This window comes from Dermacentor silvarum, chromosome 7 (assembly GCF_013339745.2).
Source record: "Dermacentor silvarum isolate Dsil-2018 chromosome 7, BIME_Dsil_1.4, whole genome shotgun sequence".
In the NCBI taxonomy this organism is placed as follows: Eukaryota; Metazoa; Arthropoda; class Arachnida; order Ixodida; family Ixodidae; genus Dermacentor; species Dermacentor silvarum.
The window spans coordinates 57,591,454-57,618,583 of record NC_051160.1 but is presented as its reverse complement, the minus strand read 5'-3'; the positions used below and the strand labels follow the sequence as shown (position 1 = coordinate 57,618,583).

The 27,130-nt window shown below is 46.5% G+C and overlaps 1 protein-coding gene across 2 annotated transcripts; it reads left to right on the top strand.

Annotated features, from left to right (window-relative positions):
* The first annotated feature begins 3,700 nt into the window (after window positions 1-3,700).
* On the top strand, window positions 3,701-26,838 carry LOC119458074 (cyclin-K). 2 transcript variants are annotated; one of them, XM_037719885.2, is made up of 11 exons: window positions 3,701-3,851; window positions 4,157-4,271; window positions 9,274-9,315; window positions 9,602-9,750; window positions 10,409-10,490; window positions 10,974-11,105; window positions 13,712-13,817; window positions 15,780-15,837; window positions 17,695-17,867; window positions 18,659-18,771; window positions 24,977-26,838. In XM_037719885.2, the coding sequence occupies exons 4-11, from the start codon at window positions 9,614-9,616 to the stop codon at window positions 25,667-25,669; spliced, it is 1,494 nt and encodes a 497-aa protein (XP_037575813.1). In that variant the 5' UTR covers window positions 3,701-3,851; window positions 4,157-4,271; window positions 9,274-9,315; window positions 9,602-9,613; the 3' UTR covers window positions 25,670-26,838. The 2 variants fall into 2 exon arrangements, with proteins under 2 accessions (XP_037575813.1, XP_037575812.1); XM_037719884.2 differs by lacking the exon at window positions 4,157-4,271.
* Window positions 26,839-27,130: the final 292 nt, after the last annotated feature.

Sequence of the window (27,130 nt, the reverse complement as noted above, 5' to 3'; positions counted from 1 at the left end):
TTCATGCGCTGAGGCTGCGCCTCAGTAGCGAGTAATTTATAGAAAAAACCTCATCACAGGGAGGGAGGAAGGGGAGGCGACGTGTAGCTGCGGCACCAAATGCATATTTATATAAAAACGTTGCGACGCGAGAATGTGGTAAAGACTTCCGACGCTGCTCGACGAGTTTCCCCGTTCTGAACTCGTCGAAAATCTCCGAGCCGCCCCCACAGGCCCTGGCAACAGTCACCAACGTAGGGTGCCTCTATGCCAGCGCCGCTGGGCATCGAGGCACCCTACACCATGGAGGAAGGAAAAAAAACTGCCCTACACCAACGCCGCCCTACACCAATGCCCTACACCAACGCCGCGCGCGTTCGGAGCGAACGCGGGCAAAATGGCGACGGCGTCGACAACAGTTTTTCGCGTTGATGGTGCTGCTGCATGTCCAAGTTTATACAGCTGATAAAACTGCTATCCTTACTCCGTATAGCTCTCTACTAAGTTGCTATCGCAATTGATGCTTCGCCTTTCGGGTGAAACTGCGTCATTTTTCTTCTCCCAAATTATAATTTGATAAAAAAAACGAGATATCCAAGCTGACAAAATTGACTAAAAGCATTATCGATCGCAAGAAGCCACGACGTCACATTCAACTATATGGCTTCTCCATGACTACTCCTAGGTAGCCACCTATATCGAAGGAGGGCTACTCCGTTCTAAAGGCCAGTGGCGTACCAACTATTTCTCGAGTGGGGGGGCAAACCGCAAACCACCTGACCCCCCCCTCTCTCTCTCTCTCTCTCTCTCTCTCTCTCTCTCTCTCTATATATATATATATATATATATATATATATATATATATAACGGATGATCGATGTTTATTCACAGGTGAAGACTAGGATGGATGAGAGGTCGCCACGATGTCGCCACCGAAATGTAGCCGTGGCTGCTGCTGAGTTCTTCGTTCTCCTCCTCTTCTATCTCCTCTTTGCCACGTTACAATATATATATATATATATATATATATATATATATATATATATATTGTATGAAAGAGCCTGAGAAAGGCGCCCGTCAGTTATTTTTATACGACCTATTATCACACATGGTGAACCATGAGGGCCCGAAAAATTATTTTAATTTGCATTTTTTTCTTGGAACTATACAAACTGTCAAGATGATGCAGGTACTAAGGCAATGAGTGCCTCACAGAGGTCCCTGATCCCGCCCGGCAGCAGCAGTACGGCGCGCATAAAAAAAGCACATTTGCTACAAACAATTTTAACAATTAGACAAAGAATTGTACTTGGTGTTTAAGTCTCCAACACGAATGTATCGCTAGTTAACGTAATAGTATTGTTGAGGTCATACGCAACAAAATTCAATTCACAAGAATACAAGATAGCAGATGTGTGCGGCCTTGGAGAATTACGATCCCATTTCCAGCGAAGCTGTTTCTTTCGAGCAGTTGCAATAAAAATGTCGCAGTTTCGCCCGAAAGGCGAAGCATCAATTGCGATAGCAAATTAGTAGAGAGCTATTCGGAGTAGGGATAGTAGTTTTATCGGCTGCATAAACTTGGACACATTCGCTTACTAACTGAATTAACAATCGTGGTGTCAGCGCGCACAAGCAAACATGAATAGATCACACTGAATGACCGCAGACAACGACTGTCAGAACGCTGGCAGCAAGCGCAGCCGCCGCAGCGGGCGAAGGCTAGTGCGGTTTATCGCTTCAACGGAAACTGAGCGGCGAATGCACAGCGCGTACAAAGGTCAGAGCCGTGTGGACATAAGAGATGCTGCGGGCGACCGCCACAGCCGGGCAAAGTACAAACGCAGTTGTTGGCAAAGCTAGTAGAAGCTGCCGCCCCCCCCCCCTCCCTCCCGCGCTGCATTCCCGCTATCTTGCTTTCGCGTGGGAGATTGAATGGCCAGTTCACCTTGCGTTTGGTTGCAAGTATAGTTGCAAGATACGCATTTCGGGCCGCAGCACAGCGTCGCCCCGCCTCCCTCCCTCCCATACCCCCACGGCCTTTCGCGCGACGGTCGCGTTTGCTTTCCGCCGTGCGTTTGCTCTCCGTGATAGCGCATGGGGGAATACGGCGCGCGGCAACAATTCATTCGCCCTTGGACTTTATGCGGAACCTCACGGCGACGGCGACGCCGACGGCAGAAATCCGGTTGAAGTGTCCATATAATTGCCATCGCAATAAAAGTTTCAGTTTCCTGTTATTATATCGCATGCTTGAAAGACTGTCTGTTCCGTTTGAAACCATGCCCACATGTAATGTTTTGGAGCTCTTCGTGTTGGGATAAATTTTTTAAAAGCCAGTAATTCATCGGCCCGGATGGCCTGAGCCCGGGCCGGCAACCTCGCAGGTGCTTTGATCACAAAAGTTTTTTCCGTCCGTCCGTCCGCCCGTCCGTCCGTCCGTAGAGCGCGTCTTTGGTATTTTATAAAAGGCACGCTATTTTATCTATCACGTGATAGTTTTGAACGTTTTGAAGAGCCAAGAAGGCGTAGAGATATATGCATACATGCATAGAACAACGCGTAGTGTGATTAAAAATGTCACAGTTTCGCCCTAAGGGCGATGCAATGAATGCGATAGCAACACAGCAATGTCATACGAAGTAAGGTGAGCGGCTTTGGTAGCAATATGAATTGTAGTAAACATGAGCTGATTAAGTAAGCAGGTGTGCTGCGGCGTAAGTAGACCGACTTGAAGAGAGACTCGATGACCACGAGGAGGCGCGTGTGAAACGGTGGTGTTGATGAGAAGCGCTTCCCGTGGGCAGCGCGTGCGAAGGGACACACCTGTAGCGCTGCACTGCCGACCCGGGCAGCATTGCATGTGTAGCGTGCGTTGGAAAATGTGGCCCGACTATTACTAACTGATTGAACAAGCGTGGTGTGACCGCGCACAAACAAACATGAATAGATCACACTGAATGATTGCAGACAACGACTGTCAAAACGCTGGCAGCAAGCGCATATATACGCCGCAGCAGCGGGCGAAGGTACGTGCGGTCTATCGCTTCAACGGAAACTGAGCGGCGAATGCACGGGGCATAAAGGTCAGAGCCGTGTGGAGATAAGCGACGGTGCGGACGAGCGACGAGCGCGGTTGTTGGCAGCGTAGAAGTGCGCCCCCCCCCCCCCCCCCCCCGCGCGCTCCCTCCGGCGCTGGCTTCCCGCTTCCTTGCTTGCGCGTGGGTGATTGAGTGCGTGCGCTCTCCGTGATAGCGCGCGTCCCCGCACGCTTCAGCTCGGGCATACGGCGCGCGGCGAAGATTTTATCTATAGGGAACCTCACGGCGACGGTGACGGCAGAAATCCGGTAGAAGTGTCCATATAATTGCTATAGCAATAAAAATCACGCAAGTAGAAACGCAAGCATGCGCAGAACGTTCAGGGCAATGCGCACAGGGCAAATGAAAACAACTTTTACTTGGTATTAATTAAACAACTAGTAATATTTTAAACTAAACATTGGTTTTGTTTTGCCTTCGGTAGCGGTAGTTACTCTACGAAAACGAAGTGAACCGTAGTGAACCTACAAAATGTAATTTTTTTATTATCGGGTCATTTCCCATCGTCAATTATTCATTAATTTTCTTTTAATTGTTAATACTTATTTATTTCTAAACTAATTATTTTAAAATTCGATCATAATGGGTTGTGCCATTGATTGAGGCATCATCATCATCATCATTTCTCCACTAGGAAAAAAAAATGGCTGCTGTGTAGTCGACGCGAAGTGTGTAATTGCGCCGTTTCATTTCTGATTTGTTTCTGTGGCGAGTATTTATTTTAATCGTTACCACATAGAGACCACAATGAATACCTCAAAGTCGAGCAGGGTAAGTTAACAAAGCTTCGCAATCCATACATCGATTTCTTTTGCCCTACGAGATTCGTGATCGGCTACATTTTGCACTGCTACATTTCATTGTAGAAGGGCCTTTTATAGCTAAATGAATACATAATGTCTAACAATGTCTGATTTGAGGGTAATATGCTGTGTGACGTTATTTTTGTAGTTACTACGAGTCGAACGCAGGGACTGAGCGTATCGCCGTTAGTGATGTTGAAAAGTGTCAGTCTCGCGTTATTTTCATGAAGTCGCACCTACTAACCCTCTGCAATTTCGTCTTCACTCTTCCAGAACGCATGAACTCTGATGGGTGGAGCTAGTGCTTACGCTTAAAACATATCGGCAAACAAAAGTACTGCCTTCTGCTCCACTGCCCGTTTGAATTACCGTAAATTCCTATCCGAAGGTACGTGGAAACGCCGCTTCTGTCGCCTCTACATTTCTGCCAGGCGCCAACGTCGGGCGTAGGAATCTTGTTGTTAATTGGCGTTTAGCTTAAGCCAAGTGTTTCCCACGACGGGGGGTATCGTGTGACGCGATGCGACCTGTCCTCGTCTGGAATGAGCGAGCAGACCACAGGTCAGCAGTGACCACGTCGTTCCGCGTACAGTTTTAACACAAGAAATTAAGCTCGACTTGCGTTAAAAGAATGAAAACGGCCTGCATGGCGTTGGCCACGGTTCCTACGCCCACACAAATGACTTGTTCGCTGAATCGTCGCTACTCGTCGTGTGTGCTCGTGCGTTCTGCGTGTTGTGCCCCTGCCATCACCCAACGATGCTTCACCACCATCCACCATCTACCGATAGCATCTCTGTGACGTCACTGTTCACCTGCACTGAATTTTGTGCGTGCGTGCGTGTGCGTGTGTGATATTTTGTGTTTGGCCGCGCAGTGCCGCATTCACACTTTTTATGGAGCACCTAAAAACTGCTCTGGAGCGCACTTGCGGTATTTTCTGCCACCTGGATAGTTTCCTGAAACAGAAGTAGCATTACATTGGATCATGCACCACTCTGCTTGATAGTTGCTCACTGGGCCTCTTCGATTATCTGTCCCTGACAGTCCCGAACTGCCCGAAGCAGTGCTTTCAACCAATGAGCGTTGCGTGTGCAGCTTGTCGGACAGTCCGGAACTGTCAGAGACGGGTAATCGAAGAGGCCCACTGTTGTCACGTGACACTGCAAACCTGAGTGCTTTGCTTGAAGGTTGTACAGAAGCGTGATTATGTGTTTACTGCACCCTTGTTGTGAAGGACTAATGCTATTCAAGTCATCCTGTGTCACGTGAACTAATGGGCGCCTGTTCACTGGTGGCACTGTGCTTATGTACAGTGTCGTCCACTGCTCGGTACAGTGCGCGAACAGCTGTCCTTGCTCTGCGGGGCGACACCTGGTGACCTGGCGGCGGTTGCCGGGTCCGAAATAGCGTGCCCTGGAGCATGCGTGGCCTATGAAGATGCAAACTTGTGCGCGTTGCATTTAACCAGAGGTGATGTCTGTGAGCGCCTTAATTTGTTATGTCGAACAGTCCGTGAGTGTGCTTCATTTATTACGAAAGGCCGGGGTGTTATCACCCCATACGCTTCATTCAGAATCATTCTATGGCTATTGCGGTGCTTCAAGTGCCCTCAGGACGAGTGCATATTTGGGTAAACAAAGGTTGCTTTTCAACGTGTCCACTCATCGAAAGCAGTTCTACATGTCTACTAGGCTGCGCATGCTCCTGGGCCTAGCGGCTGCCACCCTGCAGACCAACGCCGGCCACTCGCGCGCTTTACACAGCAGTGGACGGCACTGCACATCTTCAGAAGTGATTGGTGCCTCTAGCTCAGATGCAGTGAAATGTGTGCTGTAGGGCCGACATAATGCAATGATCCTTTTCACTCAATTCTCTTGCATCCACTACTCAAGACGAGTTAGTCTTGGTGATGACATAGGCAGAGCACAGCTCAAGCCAGTGAGAAAAGAATTGAAAGTGAATCGCTACATTATCCCAGCCTAAGTGCGTGTAACATCTGTGTTTTGCTGGTGTTACCCACTGCAATGGTAGAAAAAAATGCAGTGACTGCATTGTTAAGACAGGGCAGGCAAAGCGAATGGACTTAGTGAAATCTGTAGGGATTAAATTATTTCATAGGTAATAGCTTTGCTAGCAAAACCATTCGTGTAATAAATTTATTGCGTGCTTTTGCACCTAAATTATGAAGGCCGGCTGAAAAGCAAAGCACATTCACCCGTAACTCACAGAGCAGTAATGCTTAAATGTAACAAAAGCATTGTGGAAGTACACGTAGATGTAGATGTAGGAGCGTACACTTATTTTTCAACACCGTCACCATTGAGAGACATTTGTTCCCAACAATGAACTAGCTGTCTCAACCTAACAAGTGCCTCAGTGATCAGAGAGCTCACTGTGTCCATCAGCCCATCATTAGTGGCAAGACGCATGCCTTAAGTTAGCCCCGTCAGGTGCTGTCACACTACCAACATGATGCTCATAATCAGCAGGCAGTCATCCAACAGTCTCAGTGGTAATCCTTGCTAATCCCTCTGAGCCAACGTTGACACGACCAAGTACAATATTTCTTTGTGGTGTGACAAGATTTAGACAAAGCTGTTCTACCAACCACTGGCTAATCACATTATCACTAACACTGTGAATGCACATAATGTTTCTCTCTCTCTCTCTTTTTTTTTTTGCTTTTTTTAACATTGTCTGCTGCGGTATGTCCTCTGGCAGCGTCACATTTATTTATTTTTTTCATTTACATCTTTTTATTACTAGCATTAATTCAGGCATGCTAGAGTGCATTCTTTGTCTCATTTGGTACCTCGTAAACATTCATTGGAGGTACACTATGTTTGCTGTTTTTGAACCTTGCCAATTACCAACATATCATACAAGCTATGCTGAGTTTGATGTCTCAAAATGCTGACCTTTAGCACTGGAGGCTCGACGCAAAGCTCACAGTTGCATTTTTGATATGCTGGAAGTGAAGTTTGAGCTCTGTATAATACAATAAACCAATGACTGATTATTTCATTACTATAATAATGAAGCTTTAAATAAAACATTTCATTGCTTTAATACCAATGTACTCTCCATGGGCAGGATAAAAAGTGAACGAGTTGGAAACTCTTCAATTTTCCTTGATGGGGATCTGTGTTCTTCCCGGCCTGGTCTCCGAGTGCGTAACAGCAGTGGGATGTGACATGGCACAAAGAGAAAGAGTTTAAGACTTAGAGATTGACTCCAACCAAATAAGGAAATTTACTAGCCCGACGTTTCGGAACCAATTCGGCTCCTTCTTCAGGGGGTATTCTTCTTTATACACCTCCGAAGAATACCCCCTGAAGAAGGAGCCGAATTGGTTCCGAAACGTCGGGCTAGTAAATTTCCTTATTTGGTTGGAGTCAATCTCTAAGTCTTAATCAATTTTCCCAACCAGACAGGTAATTCTGTCGAAATGTTTAGCTTCAAGAGAAAGAGTATGTGCAGATGGGCAGGCTTCATACCTGACACGATCTGAGTGCTCTGCCTAAAGTCCCTACAATAACTAAAGTAACTGCATTCATTGTTGACCACAACCACCTCCTCTCCTGCCTGTCTTGTTGATTGTCCACACATCCCTATTGTACTCGCTGACCAGCTAGCGGGCAGGTCAGCCCAATGCAGTGGTCACAAGGCTCACGGCGGCAATCTCGCCAAAAGCGGAGCGTATTAAGCGCAGAAGCATGTGACGTTGAGTTGGTTCGACATGGTTTGTGAATTTAAACGGTGCAGAGAACACAGGCAAACAAGTAGAACACATACTTTTGCAGTGTCACTGTGTGTATTCTTTCTGTCTTTCTTAATTTTTTTTGCTCCATTTACTGTCACAAGCATACTGTCAAGCACCTGTTAGGCGAACGGAGTGCTCCGTGTTATGGCAAAGACCGTAATGAATCAACATTGTTGGCAGACCAGGTTATCTTGAATGTCTTGCTAGTGTGACAGCGCATTTAGATTCCAGAAAAGGTGAAATTTGCAGGGAATGCAAGGCATTGACGGGGGGGTCCAGAATGGTTTCGAATTTTAACTTCACAATAGCAATTGTACTAGCTTGAAGCATTGGCAACTGAACGATGATGTGCTGCAAAATTATTCATGCAGCGTATTTCCTCAACTCTTGATGAAAGTCTCGTCAGGTTGGCAGTTCGTTGGTTACGTAATGTGACAGCTGGGTCGGTACATCTGATGAGTCAATCACTTTGGCTGAGCTATGAGAGCTTCATCTACTTTAGCTGTTCTTGATGCATGAAATTTAGTTGTTTTCTAAGTCATGGTATGCGAATGAACGGTTTCATCACCTCATAAACATTATCTAAACAAGACAACTTTTTTTTTCCTGAGAAGCTCAAGCACACTGCCAAAAGCAGGCACACTCAACACATTGATAAAGTCTACTGACGAAGAGTGAGCAACTCTCATAATTTAGTTTTGGCATGTTTATAAGGGGAGGGTTGAGCTACAAAAAATAGCGATGTTAAGTCTGAATGTTCCTTTGTTCTTACCACGTGTGCAACTCTTGAGTTGTTACTATGTGTAACTCTTGCTCTGCACATGTTCTGTATGTCTTTCCTTTATATGTAGGGGTGTGTTGAATGAAGATGTCAGTTGAGAGTAGTGCCTTGTCCTGTCTCCTTTTTGTGCCATCCTGTTCGTGATTAAATTTATTATGACTGTGAGTTACTTTTCAGCTGACCCTCATATCTTGTTAAAAGGAAATTTGTTGCCAGGTTGATTTAGGCACGACAGAATTATAATCATTATGCCCAGCATATGTGCAGACATCAGCTTTTCTGAACATGATAATATACTATTGCATGAAAGACATGTTACAAGAATTAGGTACGACAGGCAAAGCGCTCCACTCGCAACCAAAGTTTATTGGCGGGAAAGAACCTTTATGTGTGCACATGAAAAATGCTGAGTAAGTTTTCTTCCAGTAAACTCAGTTGTGAGTGTAGCACTTTACATTATGTATTGTCTTGTCTTGTTCTTGTGACCTGCCTTCCATGTTACAGCCGATACCAGCTAGCCCAACTTTCTGTTCTACTGAGATCAACTTTTCTGCTTGTGTTTATATTTCTTATATTGGTAATCAAACTTTGATTTAGTTAACTTCGGTGATAGACAAGACATTCTTTTGTTGACTGTGGCATCATCAATTGTCTCCAGTTGCTATATTTTTGCAAGGAGACCGGCTGTTTTACAAATATGCCAGCAGAGTTTGGCAAGCACCTCAGTGTACGCCACGTTGCCTTCATTTTCAACCATTGCCAACTTGTAAAGCCCTTTCCTTTTGCATGCCAGACTGGTGTGTCACCTTTTTTTTTTGTGGCTAACAATGTGTTTACGTGCAGGGGAAAAGAAAGTCTTCCCCATATGTGACCGACGCCGAAAAGGTGCGTAACTCTTTTTGCAGACTCTAAAGATTGAGTGCAGTTCAAAAAAGTCTGTCTTATTTGCACCTAACGCTCTGTGTTTGAAGAAGCTTTCTAAGTTCAAGGTAAATGTTACGGTAAGCAACCTGCTCACTTGTCTCTGCTGGATCTTTCAGTAGACTCTTTGGGCGAAATACTTGCATTGTTTCAGGCTATATTTGGGCATTTATCTGTTCATCCTCCTGGGAGCTTGTGCCAGTTGCAGAACATTTGAAAACTCGCTGGACTTTGTGTGCTCTGCTTGCAGGCCCAGCAGAAGATGCCAAACTGGTATTACAGCAAGAAGGCTCTCCGGAAGACACCCTCCTACCTCGATGGCATCTCTGTGGAGAAGGAGCAGAGGTACCGGCGGGAGGGTGCGAGATTCATCATCAACGTCGGCACCAAGATGGGACTGTATCCTTCCCACTTGCAGCATGCGGCCGTCATGTACAGACGAGACCTAGACCTGCTCGTTAAAGTACGGTGCCACCAACTCTCTAGCTCAGTTTGCTCTTTTCATTCTTTACTGCACTTCAGCACAGGTGGTGTCCAGTCCCCACAGTTATGGCTCCCTCAGAGCAATAGGAACCAATCTCAAAGGCTGTGCTTTTGCCTACTGAGGGCACCTGTAGCAGCTGCTGATGGTGTGACCACCATTTTTCTGACAATGGAACATATGAATCTGGTTGTAAATGTAGCAGGCATGCGAATTCCCTGGCCACGAATCAAAGGGGTCCTGGCGGAATGGGTCACGTGGCTGAGAAGCGAGCTAAGCGTGGCTTTTAACTCTCAAGAGCTTATGCAACTCACTACCACAAGGTGGCAGTAGTAAAGATTTTGAAAATTTTCCTTTGGGGAAAATGTAGCTCTGGTGTTTATGTTGGTATTCTTTAGCAGCAATTTAGTCATTGCAGGTATTATTGCCAAATTGCCCCCAAATAAAAAAAAAAGAAGAAAAGAGAATGGTAAAAACTAAGGAGCTCTGGCTCAATTCAGCTTATGGCTGAGCACATTGTGCAAGCCATACAATATTACACATGCTTGTTGCACCTTGACTAACGTCCCTTCCCAGTCGCTATGACACCATGGCTACAGGCGTGGTGTACTTCCACCGCTTCTACATGTTCCACTCCTTCAAGACATTCCCCAGATTTGTGAGTCCCTTCATCTGTTTCATCATACTCTACTGCATCATGGAGGACAGTGGTCCTTGCTTTTTGCAAGCACAGTGGTTTTCCTGTTGTGCCAGGCCTAGTTTAGCTTGCGCAGCTGTTTTTATAGTTTCTCTGCAATACACAAGCATGCAAATTTCATGCAGAGTAAGTCTGTATTCGTGGAGAATAGGCACTCTCCAAATGTGATGCTGCAGTGTAAGTGTCATTGCACCATACCTGTCAACATCGAGTCTATATTAACTTGTGGTGCAAAGTTTTCTTGCTGATGATCCAAGGGTTTTTTCGATAGATCAGCTGTCAACAGCTAGAGAAGTCATGAACCAATACTGGTCCTCTGCTCTCAGTGTTTTGCATTTTGTCTTTCTCAGCACTGTTAGCCTGTTTCACAGCGCCACTAACCAACTCGCCTAGCTATAGGGAATAGTTTTTAGCATCATCATTAGACCACCATGCACGTTGCAGATCACGGCCTGCTGCTGCCTCTTCCTGGCGGGCAAGGTGGAGGAGACGCCCAAAAAGTGCAAGGACATCATCAAGACGGCGCGCTCTTTCCTTACCGATAAGCAGTATCTGTCCTTTGGAGAAGACCCTAAGGTCAGTGCAACATTGCCGGATTACTCGGCCAGTGTTTTAGCTCTGTTTCTGGGGTGTCATGTGTGGGGTCTCACATGTGCTCTTGGGACGAAGGAACAACAACACAGTAGTGTAAACAATCAAAAGGGCATTTATTGCACCTTTCATGCACTAATGTACACTAGCCGAATTACTACGCCGATGGGCGCGCTACAAATCGAGGAAGTCCGACTCACCGTGACCCGATAGCGAGCGAATATGTTCGCCCCATGCTAGACACCCTCGCCTAGTCGTTCACGTGTACGGTCACGCGAGCAGTGGCGGGTTCAAACGATCAGAGTTTGTCCATTCCGGTGTCCTGCTCTTAGCCTCGCGCGACGGTCCCACGAAGCGGGCTGGCACGAAGCGGGCTGGAAGTGTCCGTGCGTGCTGCTCGCTGACCCCATGCCAAACAGGAAGCGCCTTCTTCCTTTTGCACCCAAGTAACCTCGCCGTTAGGTGGCGTCAGCAGCGCAACACTCGTGCCATCTCTCGCAATACGCCGCAACCACACCGACCTTCGCCGCTGTAAAGCTACACGGTGAAGCCGGACTAAAGGAGACGGGAGCCATGCGGGGAAAACAACATCAGGGGATGCGTGATAGTCGCGCATCCCCACACATGGAAACACGTGATCACATCCTGGTTGCCTGCCATGGGCAAATTACCTAGACTGATTTCACCACAATCAGCGCACATCAGTCCTGCCGGTGCCATGGCAACAGTAGCCCTTGCCGATTTCTCGCTGTGTTTGGGTTCGAGGCAATATATTGTGGGGAATGCCGAGGAGAATGCCACTGTGGATTTTTCCTAGTTGAACTTTAAGGGGAAGTTGGGGCATGCGTCTCCTCAACACCACTCCTATTGCAGAATCTTATTATTCTCACCTTTTGACTTCAAGGGCTAAGCGGGGTTTTCACAAGATGCTTCATATAATAGTTGCCTTTCAACCCACTAAGAAGCACTGCTACTACTGGCATGCTGCTACCAGCACAATGAAACTCGTTGTACAAATCAGTCTATTCCATAGTGTGCACCACTGCATGGCAGACAATGAAGAGAAATCGCACGTGACACAGCCTCTCAGATCGGGCACATTTGCTGGGTTCGGCGTGGCAGAGTGCAACGTTTTAGGGGAGAGCGATGCAGGATCCCTTACTAGGACATACGCATGTCCTGGTAAGGAATCCTACATCACACTCTGCTAAAACGTCCCAGCAGAACCGTGACATGCTTGCTCTGAGGGGCTAGTTGCATGCATGCCAAGGCAGCTGCATCTGCGCAAATAAGACCACATTGATGAACATTGCATTAACATATTAGGCAGTCCCCAGAGAAATAAGACTTCCTCAAAAACAGGCATTCGACTTAGCACACAGCTTCCCCCTCTCCTCTACGTGGCTCAGTGAGTACAGTGTTCTGCTGCTGAATGGGAGGTTGCGTGTTCAGTCCCCCTCCTGTGGAAGTCGCATTCTGGTGGGGCGAAATGCTAACATGCTCGTGTGCCGTGCTTTTGGTGCATGTTTAAGAACCCCCAGGTGGTCAGAATTTATCCGAAGCCCAGCATTAGAGCGTCCCTCATAGCCCCCCTGTGTTGCCTTTGGAGGTTAGTCCCTATAATTTAATCACTCAATCACCCCTTCATTGTATTCTCATCACCTGCCACATGTGCATGTTTCAACAGTGAGAGGTTGGCTTTTCCGCAAAGCTCAGTGGCCTTGTGGTTGAGCCTCCTGAATTTTGAAGCACGAAATAATGGGCAAGGTGTTTCACATTACATTTGGACTGCTGTTCTCAATGTAACTCGAGGTGCTTTCTCTAAGCAGGTAATGGCGCACATGAATCTCTCTTTATATGCATCCGCATGTACAGTGCCATGTTGAACTACCTAGTAACAGCGTGTGGGACAGTGCAAATGTGTGGGACAGGGCAGACGGAAAGCAGCGCTTCATCCCTTTATCCTGTCTAAGCACTGTTATTTAGCCCCAAGTACCTACGCGCCCAACCTTTTATGACAGCATCCGTGAATCCCCCCCCCCCCCCCCAACAGTTTTTTTTCTATGTAAATGTGTGAAACACATCGAGAATAAGCATAATGAACAAAAAAGAAAAAGATATTGCGGAAACTTTTTCAGCAATAGGGGGTAAACATCATGCAGAAAACTGGAAGTAGGCTTCACCCCAAGCAACCTTCGGCTTCATTTGAAGTTTGTACAGACAGCTCTCGTCATATGTGAACTGTAGGTGTCACATGTAATTTGCTTTACATCACACGTGTGAAGCCACTGCAGCCGAACATTTTGCATCGGTCTGTCTTCTCTGAACGTGGTTTCAAAAGAAAGCGTCACGTGCCATACGTCTTCTTCCTCGTCCAGCGTTCTTGCACTAAACCAACATATGACGCTTGCTGCCTGTCATTCAGTGTTTTCCGAAGACATTTGGCCAGAAACTTTATACTCAGTACCAAAATGCAGCAATAAAAAAAAATGTCTTTTGGTATGTTGCCTGTAGGCAACACTCGATTGCAGGCGGGTGCATGTCAGTTCCAAGCATGTGCAAATTTATGCGCTTGTTGTGTGTCAATGCAGGAAGAAGTCATGACCATGGAGCGAATTTTGCTGCAGACAATAAAGTTTGACCTCCAGGTCAGTCATCCCTACGGGTTTCTTCTCAAGTATGCCAAGTGTCTCAAAGGTAGGTCTCACTTGACGCCCTTCACATATTGCTTCTGTTCTGTTCCGTTGCGTGAAATGTGTGACTGCATTGCTTAAGATGGCTGAAATATGATTAGCTTGTTGATTGGTCTTTAATGCTTTATGGACAGGCCATTTGTGTGCTTATAAACAAAGTTCCAGGCTTTAGTTTTTTACACGTGCTTTGGTCGAAGTACAAAAATTAGTTTTAATATTGAAAATATTGCCTCTGTTTAATGAAAAATTAACCAGTCCTATAATGAACTCCGTGAAAGTGTCCACCATGAAGGATGGAAATATAGTACATTAAGTTTTTCATTGCCATTGACAAGTGCGCACACACATTGTTTTCTCGTATTCACTAATGTGTAATGCTGACTGAAATGGGAAACATTGTCAAAGTACATTACAAAATGTGTAATTATACTTCCGTTCCTTCCTAGTGCACTCTAAATGTACTGTAGGGCTATGAGTACTTGACACTGCATCTTCTCCAACATCCTGTCGCAGCAAGGCAGCAATGGCATGCATGCCATGCTTGACAAAAACATAGGAATTTGCACAACGTTCATAGTTGCCAACAGAAAAACATAAGCAAGCTACAGTTAACCATGACATGGCCATTATTTAACTTCTTTTCAAGGCACTTTAGTATTAAGACAGGCATAAAGAAGAAAATGTTACTAGTAAATTATTGAGGTTATTACAACCGTAAACAAATCCTAAAAATTATGCATTTTACTCTAAAGATGTGATGGATTAGCTGGTTGGTAATTTTTCCAGGTACTAGGGTTGGGGGGGGGGGGGGGCAGCACAAAAAGCAGGACACAGGAAAGATTACAACTGCTTATTGACATCGGTTGTAATCTTGACCTGTGGCATGTTTTTTGCGCAGTAACCATAGTTTACACTAAAATTTTTCAACTTGTCAGTTAGCATAGCAAGCAAAATCTATAGACCATGGCATCAGTGAAGACTTAAAATTTCTTCTAGCACAGCTGTGCAATCTGGGACTGTCACAATGCATTGCATTGGTCAACCATACTGGGTGTCCTATCTTAACGTTGACATAATTTCAAGAATTGCTTGTCGCATTTAGCATAAACCCACTTATTGAGTTTGAATACTTCAAGAGGTGTACATTACCTACTCTAGGAATCAATATGCATAGTTGACTGAGTAAAAAAATTTCACTAATAAACTTTTTAACTACTATAATTACTATTATGCACATATTGCGATACACAAATTGAAGCCAGTGATTTCACACAGCGCATCCACTAGGAGCGAATTTTGAAACTAGCAGTAGTTTTGAGATAAGCGCAGTCGAACTTGGTGTAAAAATGCACTGTTCCACTTACTTTTTTAACAAAACATCTTTTTATGCATTGAAGCTTAAAAGTTAACTGGAACATCAATGCATGTCATTGCAGACTCTGGAAATGGATATCCTAAACTGGGGGGGGGGGGGTTGTCATCCTCAGAATTTGCTGCAAGTAGATATGTGTTTAAAATTCAAGTCACAGGCTGCAGTTTGTAAATTGCAGTATGTGGCATGAAGTAATTAGTTTAAAAAGCTAGTTATCAGAAATGTGTTAATTATTCAAGTATTCACTGTACAAATAATGCCTGCCTCTGTGAGTAATCTCAGAGGCAGGCACGGGTGATTTTTTAAAATTTTGTTATCTGTAACACCCCATATATACACAGTTTGTAGCACAGCTGCATTTGATTTCAGCCTCCATGCCTAGGCTGTGAAGAAACAATTATTTTTTCTTTTTCTTTTTTTGGCCGTGACATCTGTGGTCTCCAGACTTTGGCTTTTGACTGTACGTTCTTGAGCACTGGACCGCCAAGCTTTGATACGGTACTGGTTAAGCACTGGCTATTACGAGAAGGTGCTAACGAGGTCGTTAAGTAGAGCCCCAGAATGTGTGACACTGATACCAACTCTTAACTGCAGGTGACAAGTCAAAGCTTCAGAAGATGGTGCAGATGGCCTGGACATTCATCAATGACAGGTGAGGCGTTATGTCTGTCCAGGGTTGTTTGTTGTAGAGATGTTTTTATGTGCATAAAGATAGCCCAGCCTAATTGAAAGCCGCAACAACAATTCCAGTTTGTGAACGCTGGTGCTTGTAATGGGTTGTGTTAGGGTTGCGCTGACAAGTTGAGCTGACGTTGTGTCCAGGAGCATTTTACAAATGCCTGTACAACCGTGTGGAGGCTTAAATGCAGAGGTCAGCCTTCAACGCAGGTGTAGGCTTAAGGTGAATTACGCCAACCAATATCAATCTGTTTTTGTTCGTCACAGTGGAGATTCTGTTTTCCGCTGGTCATTTCAAATAAGTTGAATCAGTAGACCACTCTGACGTTTATGCGAGTGGACCCAGACTGCCATCGCACAACCCAGAGGGAACAAGGGAAGCCTCAGCCTGGAGCCATCACATCAACAGTGGGAATCGTCTTTATCAAGGCCCTGACGAAAACAAGTCACCTTGTGGAAACATTGGCTCCAGGCTGAGGTTTTCCTTGTTTGACAGTGTTGATTGACGTCGTCTTTGTCTTCCTGCAACCCCTTTGGCTCCTTCAGAGTGCATCGTGTTGTGTTTGACGATCTAGTGTGCAGCATATTTCTCCGGCAGATATTTAAATTTGTAAAATGTGAGGGCACACCCAAGCAGCTCGCTCAAGTGTTTGCGTAGCTCCTCCAAAATGACCACTGGACTTTTCCGGTGTTGTTTATAAGACAGTCATGCAACGATGCAGATGTGTCATAATTTGTGAAGAAGTGCTTGCTTCTGTCATGAGCCTTTGTAACACGTTAACATCTGCGACAGCACCAGCCAGTGCATTTCGGATATACAGACATGGAGTTCTTCCGTGGATTCTCGCCAGTGCTTTGGAAATGAGGATAGCTTTCTCTCACTTTGCAATCTTAGCAAAGAAATCTGGCCAGCTGTGAATCAGTACTACTAGCTTCCTAACCCAGTATCTCTGTCAGCTGATATGCTGATATGGAATGATATTGCAGCATAGAAGGTCAGTTTGGACTGAGGTTAAGGAAGAAGATAAGCAGGGATTTTGCAAGTGCCTGTCGATGATGGGTTTTTTACAGAATATAGGCTAACACAGCTGGGGCTAGATTTCTGGTTAATTATTTTTCTGGTTTATTCTTTTTTGCTCTCTGTCGCTGCCTTGAGCATGCTGTTGTGCCCTGTTCTCACCATAATCAGCCCACTAATTGTGTTTGTCATTGGCACGTGCAAGTCATTGTGTGCCATTTTCGCTGACACTGGAACATGTTTTCCCTTCTATGGTCTATCTGTTACCGGGGCTGGAAAGAAAAATGCAGAGCGACTGGCCACTCAACATGATAGAGAAAAAGTAGAAGATATGAAAATTATTTGAGGTACTTCTGGCGAGCTGCCATAAAAATTTGAAGCCATGAACTGACCCTTCCGAAGGCACACCGGATGTGCTTTCTGTCCATATGGTTCATCACTTGGTTTACGGATGATTTCAGGTCATTTTTGATTGGCATGCATTTTCAGTCAAGAGCATTGCATAACACAGGCCCTCATGTATCGTTAAGCATACCGAACAACTGACTTCGGTGACTGAATTCGGCATAGATCTTTGGCCACTTGGAATAAGATGGGGCATGTTAGAAAAGGGTGATCAATAAATTTTTTGCTGGCTTTCACCTGATCGCAGCTAGTCTGCTGTGTGGAAAAGCAAGACACCTATTTGCATCTCTCACTGTGTGATTGACATAGTGTTTGAGGCACAGGCCCAGATTATCTTATGATTTCACTGCTGCCAGTGTTTTGTTGGGAGCTTGCAGAGATAAACCCTGGGTTGCCTTGGCGTTGCAGTCTGTGCACGACGCTGTGCCTTCAGTGGGAGCCCGAGGTGGTCGCAATTGCCCTCGTCTACCTGGCGGGCAAGCTCTCCAAGTTCGAGGTCACCGACTGGGTAGGGCGCACGTCGCGGCACCAACGCTGGTGGGAGGTTTACGTCGAGGACATCACCGTCGAGCTGCTCGAAGGTATGCTGGTTAAGTAGTGGGGGGGGGGGGGGGGGGTTTAGAGGCTGAGTCTAATGCTGCAGTTTCACAATCACATATAAGGCAACCCTCGACTTTCAGGTGCATAAAATTAAAAAGAAAAAAAATCTGCAATGTAGTTAGCTACAGAACATATTTTATTCAGTCTATTCGCTCATTCATCATCGGAGATAAAAACCAAGCATGAAATGTCGGGCTTCTTGTCTGGTGATGGCTGCTAGTCGGTATTGACATCCTACAGCACATCTTCGTCGGCGATGTCCAAGGTATTTGTTACGCTGAAGTAGGAGCCCACAGCACTGTCATCCAGCAACGAGAGACGCTCACTGGGCACCCAAGGTACACGTGTAGCAATCAGTATAGCTTGCCTGAAGGTGTCCTCTGGTTACTGCCAGCCATTTGCTCACTTTGATGGTGTCCCATTGATAGCAGCTTCTTACGTTCTTCACGCCGTGTTGGCAGGCTACGCTGGCCAACAAGACATCTCTTACATGCTGCCGATTTGTCCCAGTGGATAGTCATTCTTTTGCCGCATTCTCGTTACAAAGCGCTTACAAAGGCATTCTTTCTGAGGAACCTTTGCAGGTTTCCTTTGCAGCTTTGTGTTGTACGTTCAGGTGGAAATGCCTGTCCTATGATTACATTCAGGTGGATTTCTGTTCCGTCTTTTCTTTCTTTCACTTACCTGTTGTGCCACCAGCATTGACAGACGGATGCCAGTTTTTCCATTTTGTAACTCGCCCTCATCTGTCCTTTGCACCTCGCACTTGCAGACATCTGCCACCAGGTGCTGGACCTGTACTCGACGCCCATCCCCAACACGCCGCAGGACTCTCCGCCGGACTCGCCCGTGCTGCCCCTAAAGTCCGGCAAGCGCTCGTTGCCCGTGAGTGGACCCCATACACCCCATGCTCTTTCGCATGCCGGAGTGAGTTAAAGGTGGCCAGCAGCACCCTCTTTGTCTAAACAGAACCAAACTGTTTCCACGCAATTTACCGGGTGGTTTTCTTCTTTTTTGTTTTAGTGAGATGAGCACAGTTCTTGCAGTTTCACTAAACTAATGCTAGGCTGTCACTTTCGTGATAGCTGCTGCTGTCGTATACTTTAAAAATAACATCTTTTTAAGTATTTTATCTGTTTCTAAAAATAAGATTTCATCTCTGGTGTGCAGACTTGTGGAGAACCCAATGCGCGAGTGCCAGATTTTTCGGGCGCAGTATGAACATGGTAATATGAATTATGTGTGAATCTAATGCTGTACTGTTGAACACCAATGTTGCGAGTTTGACAGAATGCTAGCACGTTTCTTTAGTCCAGTTGGTAGGACATTGCATCGAGTGAGAAGATTATAAGGTGAACCGGGAGGAACGATTTTTCATGTGACAGTTTCATGCGAAATGAAAGACAATGAAGCCAGAGAAGGTGCATACATGCAGCACGAACTGACAAAGAAGAAAGTTAGTATGACACTGGACACAGAACTAACTTTGGGACTTAACATGATACAGTTGAAGCCACTTATCACAATACTCAAATGCCAAGAAAATTTCGATGTTATAACTAATAATTGTTATAACTGAGTGTCATGGAAAAACAGAGGCAGGTAACACTGAAGCATTTTAATTAGACACAGACAAGTACCGACCTGTAGCATTACTGATTTTAGCAAAAGTACAGTCTACGGTCGTTACAACAGACTCGCGTGCGACAGACTTTTGGATATAAGGGACCATATTTAAACCTTAGTTTGCTCTACCTATTTTATCAATGCAACGAAGTTTGCTTTTAACGGACCGCACTACAGTAGACCATCGGCTACACAGGACGAAATTAGTGGAATTTTTTTTTTAATCTGGCATTTAGAACAAACTTTTGAGGTGTCGGCACGGGCTGACAACAGACTGGCTAGGGTCAGCCGGTGATCACACCTTAATCTCACGCTCGAGGAAGGAAGGCGGGACGGAAGCGCGCCATCTTGTTTTGCGTGCAAGGCACTGGAGGCTGGGGGGGGGGGGGGGTTCTACTCCGGCTTATGGTGCAGGTGCCACATGCTGAAAGCAATCTGCGATGTGGAAAAAGTGTAACTAGTGCCGGTAGCTTCGTGTGCACTGTGCTTTTGATGTTTAGTTCGCGTTGAAGCGAGAGATAGCATGAAGGTCAATTCGCTCGCGGCTACTGCCACCGCACTTCCTCACTCCAGCGTTTTGACAGCGACTTTCCGCGGTCATTGAGCAAGAGGTGTTCATTTCTACCAGTGCACACCTGACACCGTGCTTGTTAATTTAGTTAGTAAGCGAATGTTTGCAACTTTATACGGCCGATAAAACTACTATGCTTACTTCGTATAGCTGTCTACTAATTTGCTATCGCAATCGATGCTTTGCCTTTCGGGCGAAACTGACTTTTTTTTTGTTCGTTTTTTACTTTGGACGTTCGTCACTCACTCTTTGCAATAACGTTGTTAGACACCGCCACCAGAGTTTCGGAAGTGAGGCATTTCAGATGTTACGGACTTCGGATAAAACGGAACATTTTTTGTTAGATCATCAGGGTCCATTGTAACGAGAGTCGACTGTACTCAGATGTAATAATGAGCAGTCCAGGTGAACTTTTGTGTGTGTATTATGGTAAAACAAATAGCTTACTACAATGTTCCCATCCCGCATTATTGGCTACGACAATGAAATCTGGCACAGGGTGTCTGCACCACAATGAAAGGAATGCGAAATCCTTGAAAAGAAAATTTCATTTTTTTCCTCCAAAAAGTGCATTTTCTCGAGGTCAACTCTCCTCCCCCTGTCTGTCAGCTCTCTCCCTGCCTTCACACAGGAGAAGCATAGGCACATCATTTCTACCATGGCATGCTGCTCTGCAAAGCACTACTAAGCTGCTGTAGATATGTTGTAAATACAGCGGAACCCCATTTGCCAGGCGATCATGGAGAAAGATTGGAGGATGCTTAAGCTTCGCCTTTAAGAGTGGAACATGTTTAGCATTCAAAAATCCCTTTCGTTTCGTTCCGACACACTGGTGTCAAGAAAAATGAAAACTGCAAAGAGGAAGCAGACCAAGAATGTCACATTCAGCTGTGCTCAGAATATTCAACACACTTTCCACTGCATTCTCCAGGCCCTCACAAGGTCCAGAGGAGAAAAAGCTTGTACAATACAATGTTCCCAAAATATGGTAGCTCGTGCAAACATTAGGCCGCAAAAGCACGTGGTAAACTTCCACATAAGTGCTGGCTCGCAAGGTGTGTATGTTTCAGCTGCATTGCTGCAAAAACACGAAAACACACCATTGAGTGGGACAGAGACATTATGCCAGTGATGCTAAGGGGTAAGCCTCCCTGCTCCACTAGTGACGGCCATCAACAAGGCAGTTTGCAAATACAATTTTGGGACCCGCTGTGTTTCTGGAAGATTAGGTAGCTGCAAGTTAGGTAGCTCATACTGAAAAAAATTGCTGTGGCTTTTGGAAAGTTAGGTCACTGTGTTTCCTGTGCCATGTACCGAAGCTCCTGGCTTCACAAACTTCAAGAACAGAAATATTTTTGCTAATTGCAGAGAGAACATTTGTCTTTCCTTTGCTGTTACCATTTGCACAGTTTCCATTTCCCTTTGCTCTGCATTGATTTCTTGAGGCTTCTGATGGGAAATAACTACAGGGTCGCAGGAAAGAAAGTCACAGGCCTGCGCGGCACACGCAGCACAGTCACAGCGCAAGCTGGTGGAGTGGCTCAAGAGTAGCTCCAATTGGGCACCACGCACAACAGGGTCTTCGCGGCAGTCTGTTCGCCTCGTTTTGACAAGAATGATCTGAACTGTCCGCCTGGCATCGACGGCAAGCTGCGGCTTGTAATGCCCTCTGCACAGCAGTCTGTTGAGCCCGATCAAAACTGCAACTTACATGTTGGGCACGTCGCGTTTGTAGGCACCCTAATTAACTAGATGGTGCCATCATACTGGCAGAGGCTCGGCAGCTCGGGGGCGCGTTGATTGCGCGCCTTATCTGAAACGCATGTCGTCTGCGCCTGCGGACGCTGCGTTCGCAGGCATCTTACCTAGATGGCGCCACCATACTGGCGGAGGCTCTAGTCCTCCCCCCGTGCGTTTGCCTTATAGGGTATTTTCCGTGTCCCGATAGCAAGCGCTTGTGTGGCTCAGTGGTAGAGTATCCAGCTCCCACGCAGCAGGCACGGGTGCGATCCTGGCGGGAATCGAGTACTTTTTTCACGTTTCCGGCGATAGCGGTTACGCGGAGGATGCCGGCGGCGGCGGCATCATCGCGACCCGAAACAGCTATTGTAATGAGCCCATAACAGCTTACGCTGTAAAAAATCATGTGCAATGTTTCTTGTGCTTTTCTTTGAAAGTAAGCAGGCCTGTTTAGTTGGGTAATATGTGCTGGCTTAGGCCAGGAGCTGCTAGACACCCATAGCTGTTGCTTAGTTAGTGACTATGGCATTGCACTGCTGATTTGAGGTTGTGGGTCTGATTGCAGCCATGGCGGGCATGTTTTTAACGCGAAAGCATTAACGGCCCCGTGTTGCAGAAAATCCGGCGCCGGCGTTGGTGTTGATGTTGGCGTCCGTGGCGGAAAAAATCGTCCCCAACCCTCTGTGGCGCAAGGTGTTAGCGAAGGAGAAAATCATCCCGAACCGCTCCGACCGCGCAGGCCCTCCACGTGGTGCAGGGTTTTGGTGAACAAAAATTGCATTTCTGACAGTGAAATCCGTCAGCAAATTGGTAAAGTACGACTTAACCACAACCTACAGACATGGTGGCGTCAGATTGTAATTTGAGTGTACGAGAAAACATAATTCTGTTATGAGGAAACTCAAACACAAATCCCTTTTCCACCATTTCGACCATACCAACACAGCGCGCTCGGATAATTTACTTGCGAAAATGCTATCCAGATGGCACTCGCATCCTCGGCAGATCAAATTCGGACTTCGCCTGCCTAATGCGTTTTGGACATGTGCGCTTCGGGGCAATATTTAACAATTAATAAAGTAATTAAAAAAGGTGCTAGGGCCTTCACATTTTAATGTGACTTATATTGCCCCTCGAAAAACATCTTCCCAGCAATGCATATTTGTTTAAAAGTGAAGCTGACTTTAAGGGGATCGGTGTAAGCTTGGTCTTTGTAAGCAGGCTTTCCCACGTTCTGTGTTGTGGTGAAGCCCACTGAAACAGAAATGTGATGCGAACGGGGCGCGATAACCCTATCACGTTCCACTCGTTAAGGTGAAGCTTAACCATCCTCCAATTTTTTATGGGGGTGAAATGCAAAAATGCTTGTATACTTAGATTTAGGTGCACGTTTGAGAGACCCCAGGTGGTCAAAATTATCCGGAGTCCCCCACTACCACTGCTGGGCAGGCCTCATAATCGGATCATTTATTCGGCACGTAAAACCTCAGGAATTGAATTTTTAGCGATTCATTTTGAATGTTTGATAAAGGATAACGGCCATTCACAGAACCAGTGCTTAATGCATCGAAAGAATGTAATTGCTAGATGCGTTTCTGTGGAGAACTAGGCCAGTGTGGATGGATGCAGCAGTCTTGTATGCCACAAATGGTGTGCACTCTGCACATAATCTTGTACACATCTTGTCAAGATCGAGTCCTTAGTGGTCAAAAGAGATTCAAGTAGAAAACATGAATGATAAGCCCACAAAATATACAGGTGCGATATGAAGGCCAGGACAATGCCAATCTCTTGCATGCATTCGTAGGCGTGCACTAGACCTCACCAACCGGCTGCAACCTAGCCTCCCAGAGTGCATTTGCTGGCTCACGTTATCTCCATTGTTTAAAGACGAACAGGAGATTGTTTGCACTGCTTGTTTCACAGTGTGCAACAGACACTGGTAGCCAGGACCGATGATACTTCCAGCCAGAGGTCTGTTATACAAGATGCTTCATTAATTATAAAATAGAACCAGTTTTAAAAACAGTGCTGCCAGTAAGACACCAGCTAGAAGGCAAACGACACAGGCAGCTGCCTCTTTGCTCTCGTCCTGTTGTCTACATTTTTTTTTAGTACTTATTGGACAAAACTAATATCTGAAATATTACTGTTAAAGCTATAACAGGATGTGGTGTGTGCATAGGTAAAAGCCCCGATATCACCGTTTGGTAGCGCATCAAAATTGGATCTTTAGTGGAGGTTAGTGGTAGGCGTGCAGAATAGTACACAGCTCCAGTAGACAGCCTACCACTTCTCCTTCGTGTGTCCCTTGCATGCACAGTCCTGTCTAAATGCCCCGTATCAATATTCAGGGAAAAATAAGTGTGCCTTTGTTTTAGGCTTGTCCATCACACTGTGAAGTTAAATGGCTTGATGCTAGCGTAAGGTACTTAAAAAATTTGTCATCTATGTGAAAACCACATAATGCGCCTTTTCTCGGCAAATACTTGCCTTGCCTCGGCCCTTGTCCTGTCAACACACCGAAATGCAGGCTTCCGCTCTTCTCTTATGACGAGCTCAAGAAGTGTTTGCTTTTCCCAATTTGCATTGTCTTTCGTTATGTGCAGCTTTTCAATACCTCACACTGTTTACGTCCTCAAAGTCAATTCTCCCGAATTCAATTTGAAATTACCATGAATGGTTTGCTGCTCCGTTTATTAATTGCTTGAGCAGCCACAGGTGCTAACTCACCGCACTGCTTAAGACCCCTGCGTGTGGGAAGGTTGCACCATTTCATCTTCTTTGCTAGTCTGCCCATCCAGTCCATTTGCCAATTCTTTGTCACATATTTCTAAGAAGGCTTCTAAACTGCCCAGTGGCTGCTGGAGACACTTACTATTTGGACAAGTCACTACTCAGAAAAGAGAGAGGTGTTTTTTGAAAGGTGAGGGCAGCACCGAATGCAACTGCCATTAATGTGTATCGGAGGTTAGTGCTTCCATTCATTCTTCTTTGCATCGCAAGCCACCGTGCTCACATTTGATGGCTCCCAATAGCACTTGTGCAAGTTGTCACTGTGTGCGAATGCGTGTAGGCTTGCGTGCCACTTTCCAACGTCGCTTGAGCAATGCGAAATACATGCGAGGTTTCCCCACCTCCTTGTCGGTGCAGTCTTCCCCGCCCAAGTCTCCCATCGTGCTGCCGCCCGCCCAGCAGCTGGCGCCACAGCTTCAGCAACCGCCGCCAGACCTGGCGGTGGTGGTGCCTGTCACACTAGCAGTGCCGTCAACGTCGTCCGCGCCGCCACCCGCCGCACCCCCCATGGCAGGAATGCCCATTCCCACCATTGACAGCAGCGCCTCCAAGCCCATGACTGTGGACGTCGGGCAGCCGCCCCCCATGCACCACGAGCTGCCGCCCCCCATTGGTGACAAAGTGCCACCCCCCGAGGCAGCCTACAGGGGCGGCTACCCGCCGCCGGCCCCGCTGCCCCACAGTTATGGCATCCCGCCTCCGCCGCCGCCGCTGCCGCCAACGAGCCATCCGCCGCCCACTCACATCCCGCCGCCGCCGCCGCCCACGAGCCAGCCGCCGCCTTACTACCACCACAGGCCATTACCCGACCAGCCGCCACCCCATCCGCCCCCGTCGTACGCGGGTGCCCCACCTCCGCCTCCGTACCACCACCACGCGGGCCCGCCACCTCCGCCACCCCCGACCTCGCTTCCTCCGTACACGGGGGCGGGGCCTGTGATGTCGTACCCGCCCCCTCCACCACCCGGCGGGTACCTGGCCCCACCTCCACCGAGGCAGCAGAACCCGACAGGCGTGCCATCGGTCAGGATCACGCGCATCACCAACTGAGCCTCTCTTGGTGCCAAGTGTGGGTTGAGTGTCCCCTCCCTACCCCACAACTCCTGTTTTTGGATGGGGGTGCCTCTTCGCTGGCTTGCCCGCAAGGCTCGGGAACAGTGCCCCATTCTGTTGCTGTTGCCCTTTTGAGTTGCCATTCATTGACTTTTGTTAACTTGCGTAGCTTCTACGAGACAATCCAATGAGTAGCAGGCAGGATCAGTTACAGGGAGAGATGCCACATTCAAAATGCGGCAGAGCAGTCATCCCGAGGCGACTTAGACACAGCGGAGCTCTTACTGGTGCACAGTTTCTAAGCGGTGTCTCTGCTTGGTATCTTGTGTTTCTGTAGTTACTCATTTTGTTGTTCATGTACACGTATGTCTGAGTTGTGTGCTCTCTCAGGACACATATGGCATGTTCACGATGCGCTCGTGTTTGCTCAGCCAAAGACATTGATCACAATGTTGTATGCCTCCAAGAAAGTAAAGTTTAGCAGTGCAGACAAGTCACAAGGTTAAAAATGTGTATACTTACATCATTAGTAGGAAGCACTGTTGCGGCCCATTCTGGCTTCTCCAGCAATTTCCGAACGAATGCAATGTTAAGCCCTGCTCCCAGTATACCTATGTCCTCAGGACATATAGTTTAGAGACCTTCACCATCATTTGAGTCGCATTGCATCATAGCATGCAGTCATCACATTATCACACCCTTCGATTGCAAGTGGTACAAAATGCGCGAAACGTCACATCCGTGTTGCGCAAATGTGCATGAGTATTGTTGCCCACACCAACAGGTGTGGCGCACGTTAAGCTGGGCATTTGTAAACTTGTGCATTTGCATGTTGTCATGCCGAGTGGCAAGTATCAAGATACTTCCAGTGTGAACCATTTGTTGTGTTTCAACCTGTACGTGTTAAATGAAGAGTGAATTTCTCTGGTCTTTTGTTTTTCATAACAGCAGGGCTGCGAGAAAAGCAGCAGCCCAGCCTGAAAGGCCACTGTATTTTCAGTTATCGTGCATTTTTTTGACGTAGAACTTGAATTGGCATTGACTTGAGAAGTGAGGGCTGATCATTCTGTTTGTTAATTTTTCTATTTTAGTGCTTGCTTCATTCTGCAGTGTGGAGAAGTCATTTTTGTTTGAACTGAGAATAAATGCAGCAGAATTCCCAATGGTGCCTTGTGTTGTCTATCACCTGGGCCTGAGGTCAACACCTGAAGACCAAGTGAACTGCCCAAAGTGTTTCTCCAGCTTCTACAGCGGGCATTCACACCACCTGTTGTGACTCTGCCCTGAAATGAAGGCTACTCGAGGAAGGACTCTTAAAGCTTCCTAGCTATAAACAGATCACACAGACAGGCATTGGCTCATTGACGTTAATTTCACTAAGCTACTACGGCAATCTCTACTTTAGGGGGCCTCTGCATGTATACATCTATGCCACAGGACAAGCTTCCCGAAAAGAAT

Bases quoted from the DNA above. Each gene is read 5' to 3' on its own strand.
- LOC119458074 (XM_037719884.2), top strand. From the start codon at position 3,828: ATGAATACCTCAAAGTCGAGCAGG. The intron at 11,106-13,711 runs GTCAGTGCAACA...GTGTCAATGCAG, and splicing joins CCTTTGGAGAAGACCCTAAG to GAAGAAGTCATGACCATGGA. The intron at 18,772-24,976 runs GTGAGTGGACCC...TTGTCGGTGCAG, and splicing joins CCGGCAAGCGCTCGTTGCCC to TCTTCCCCGCCCAAGTCTCC.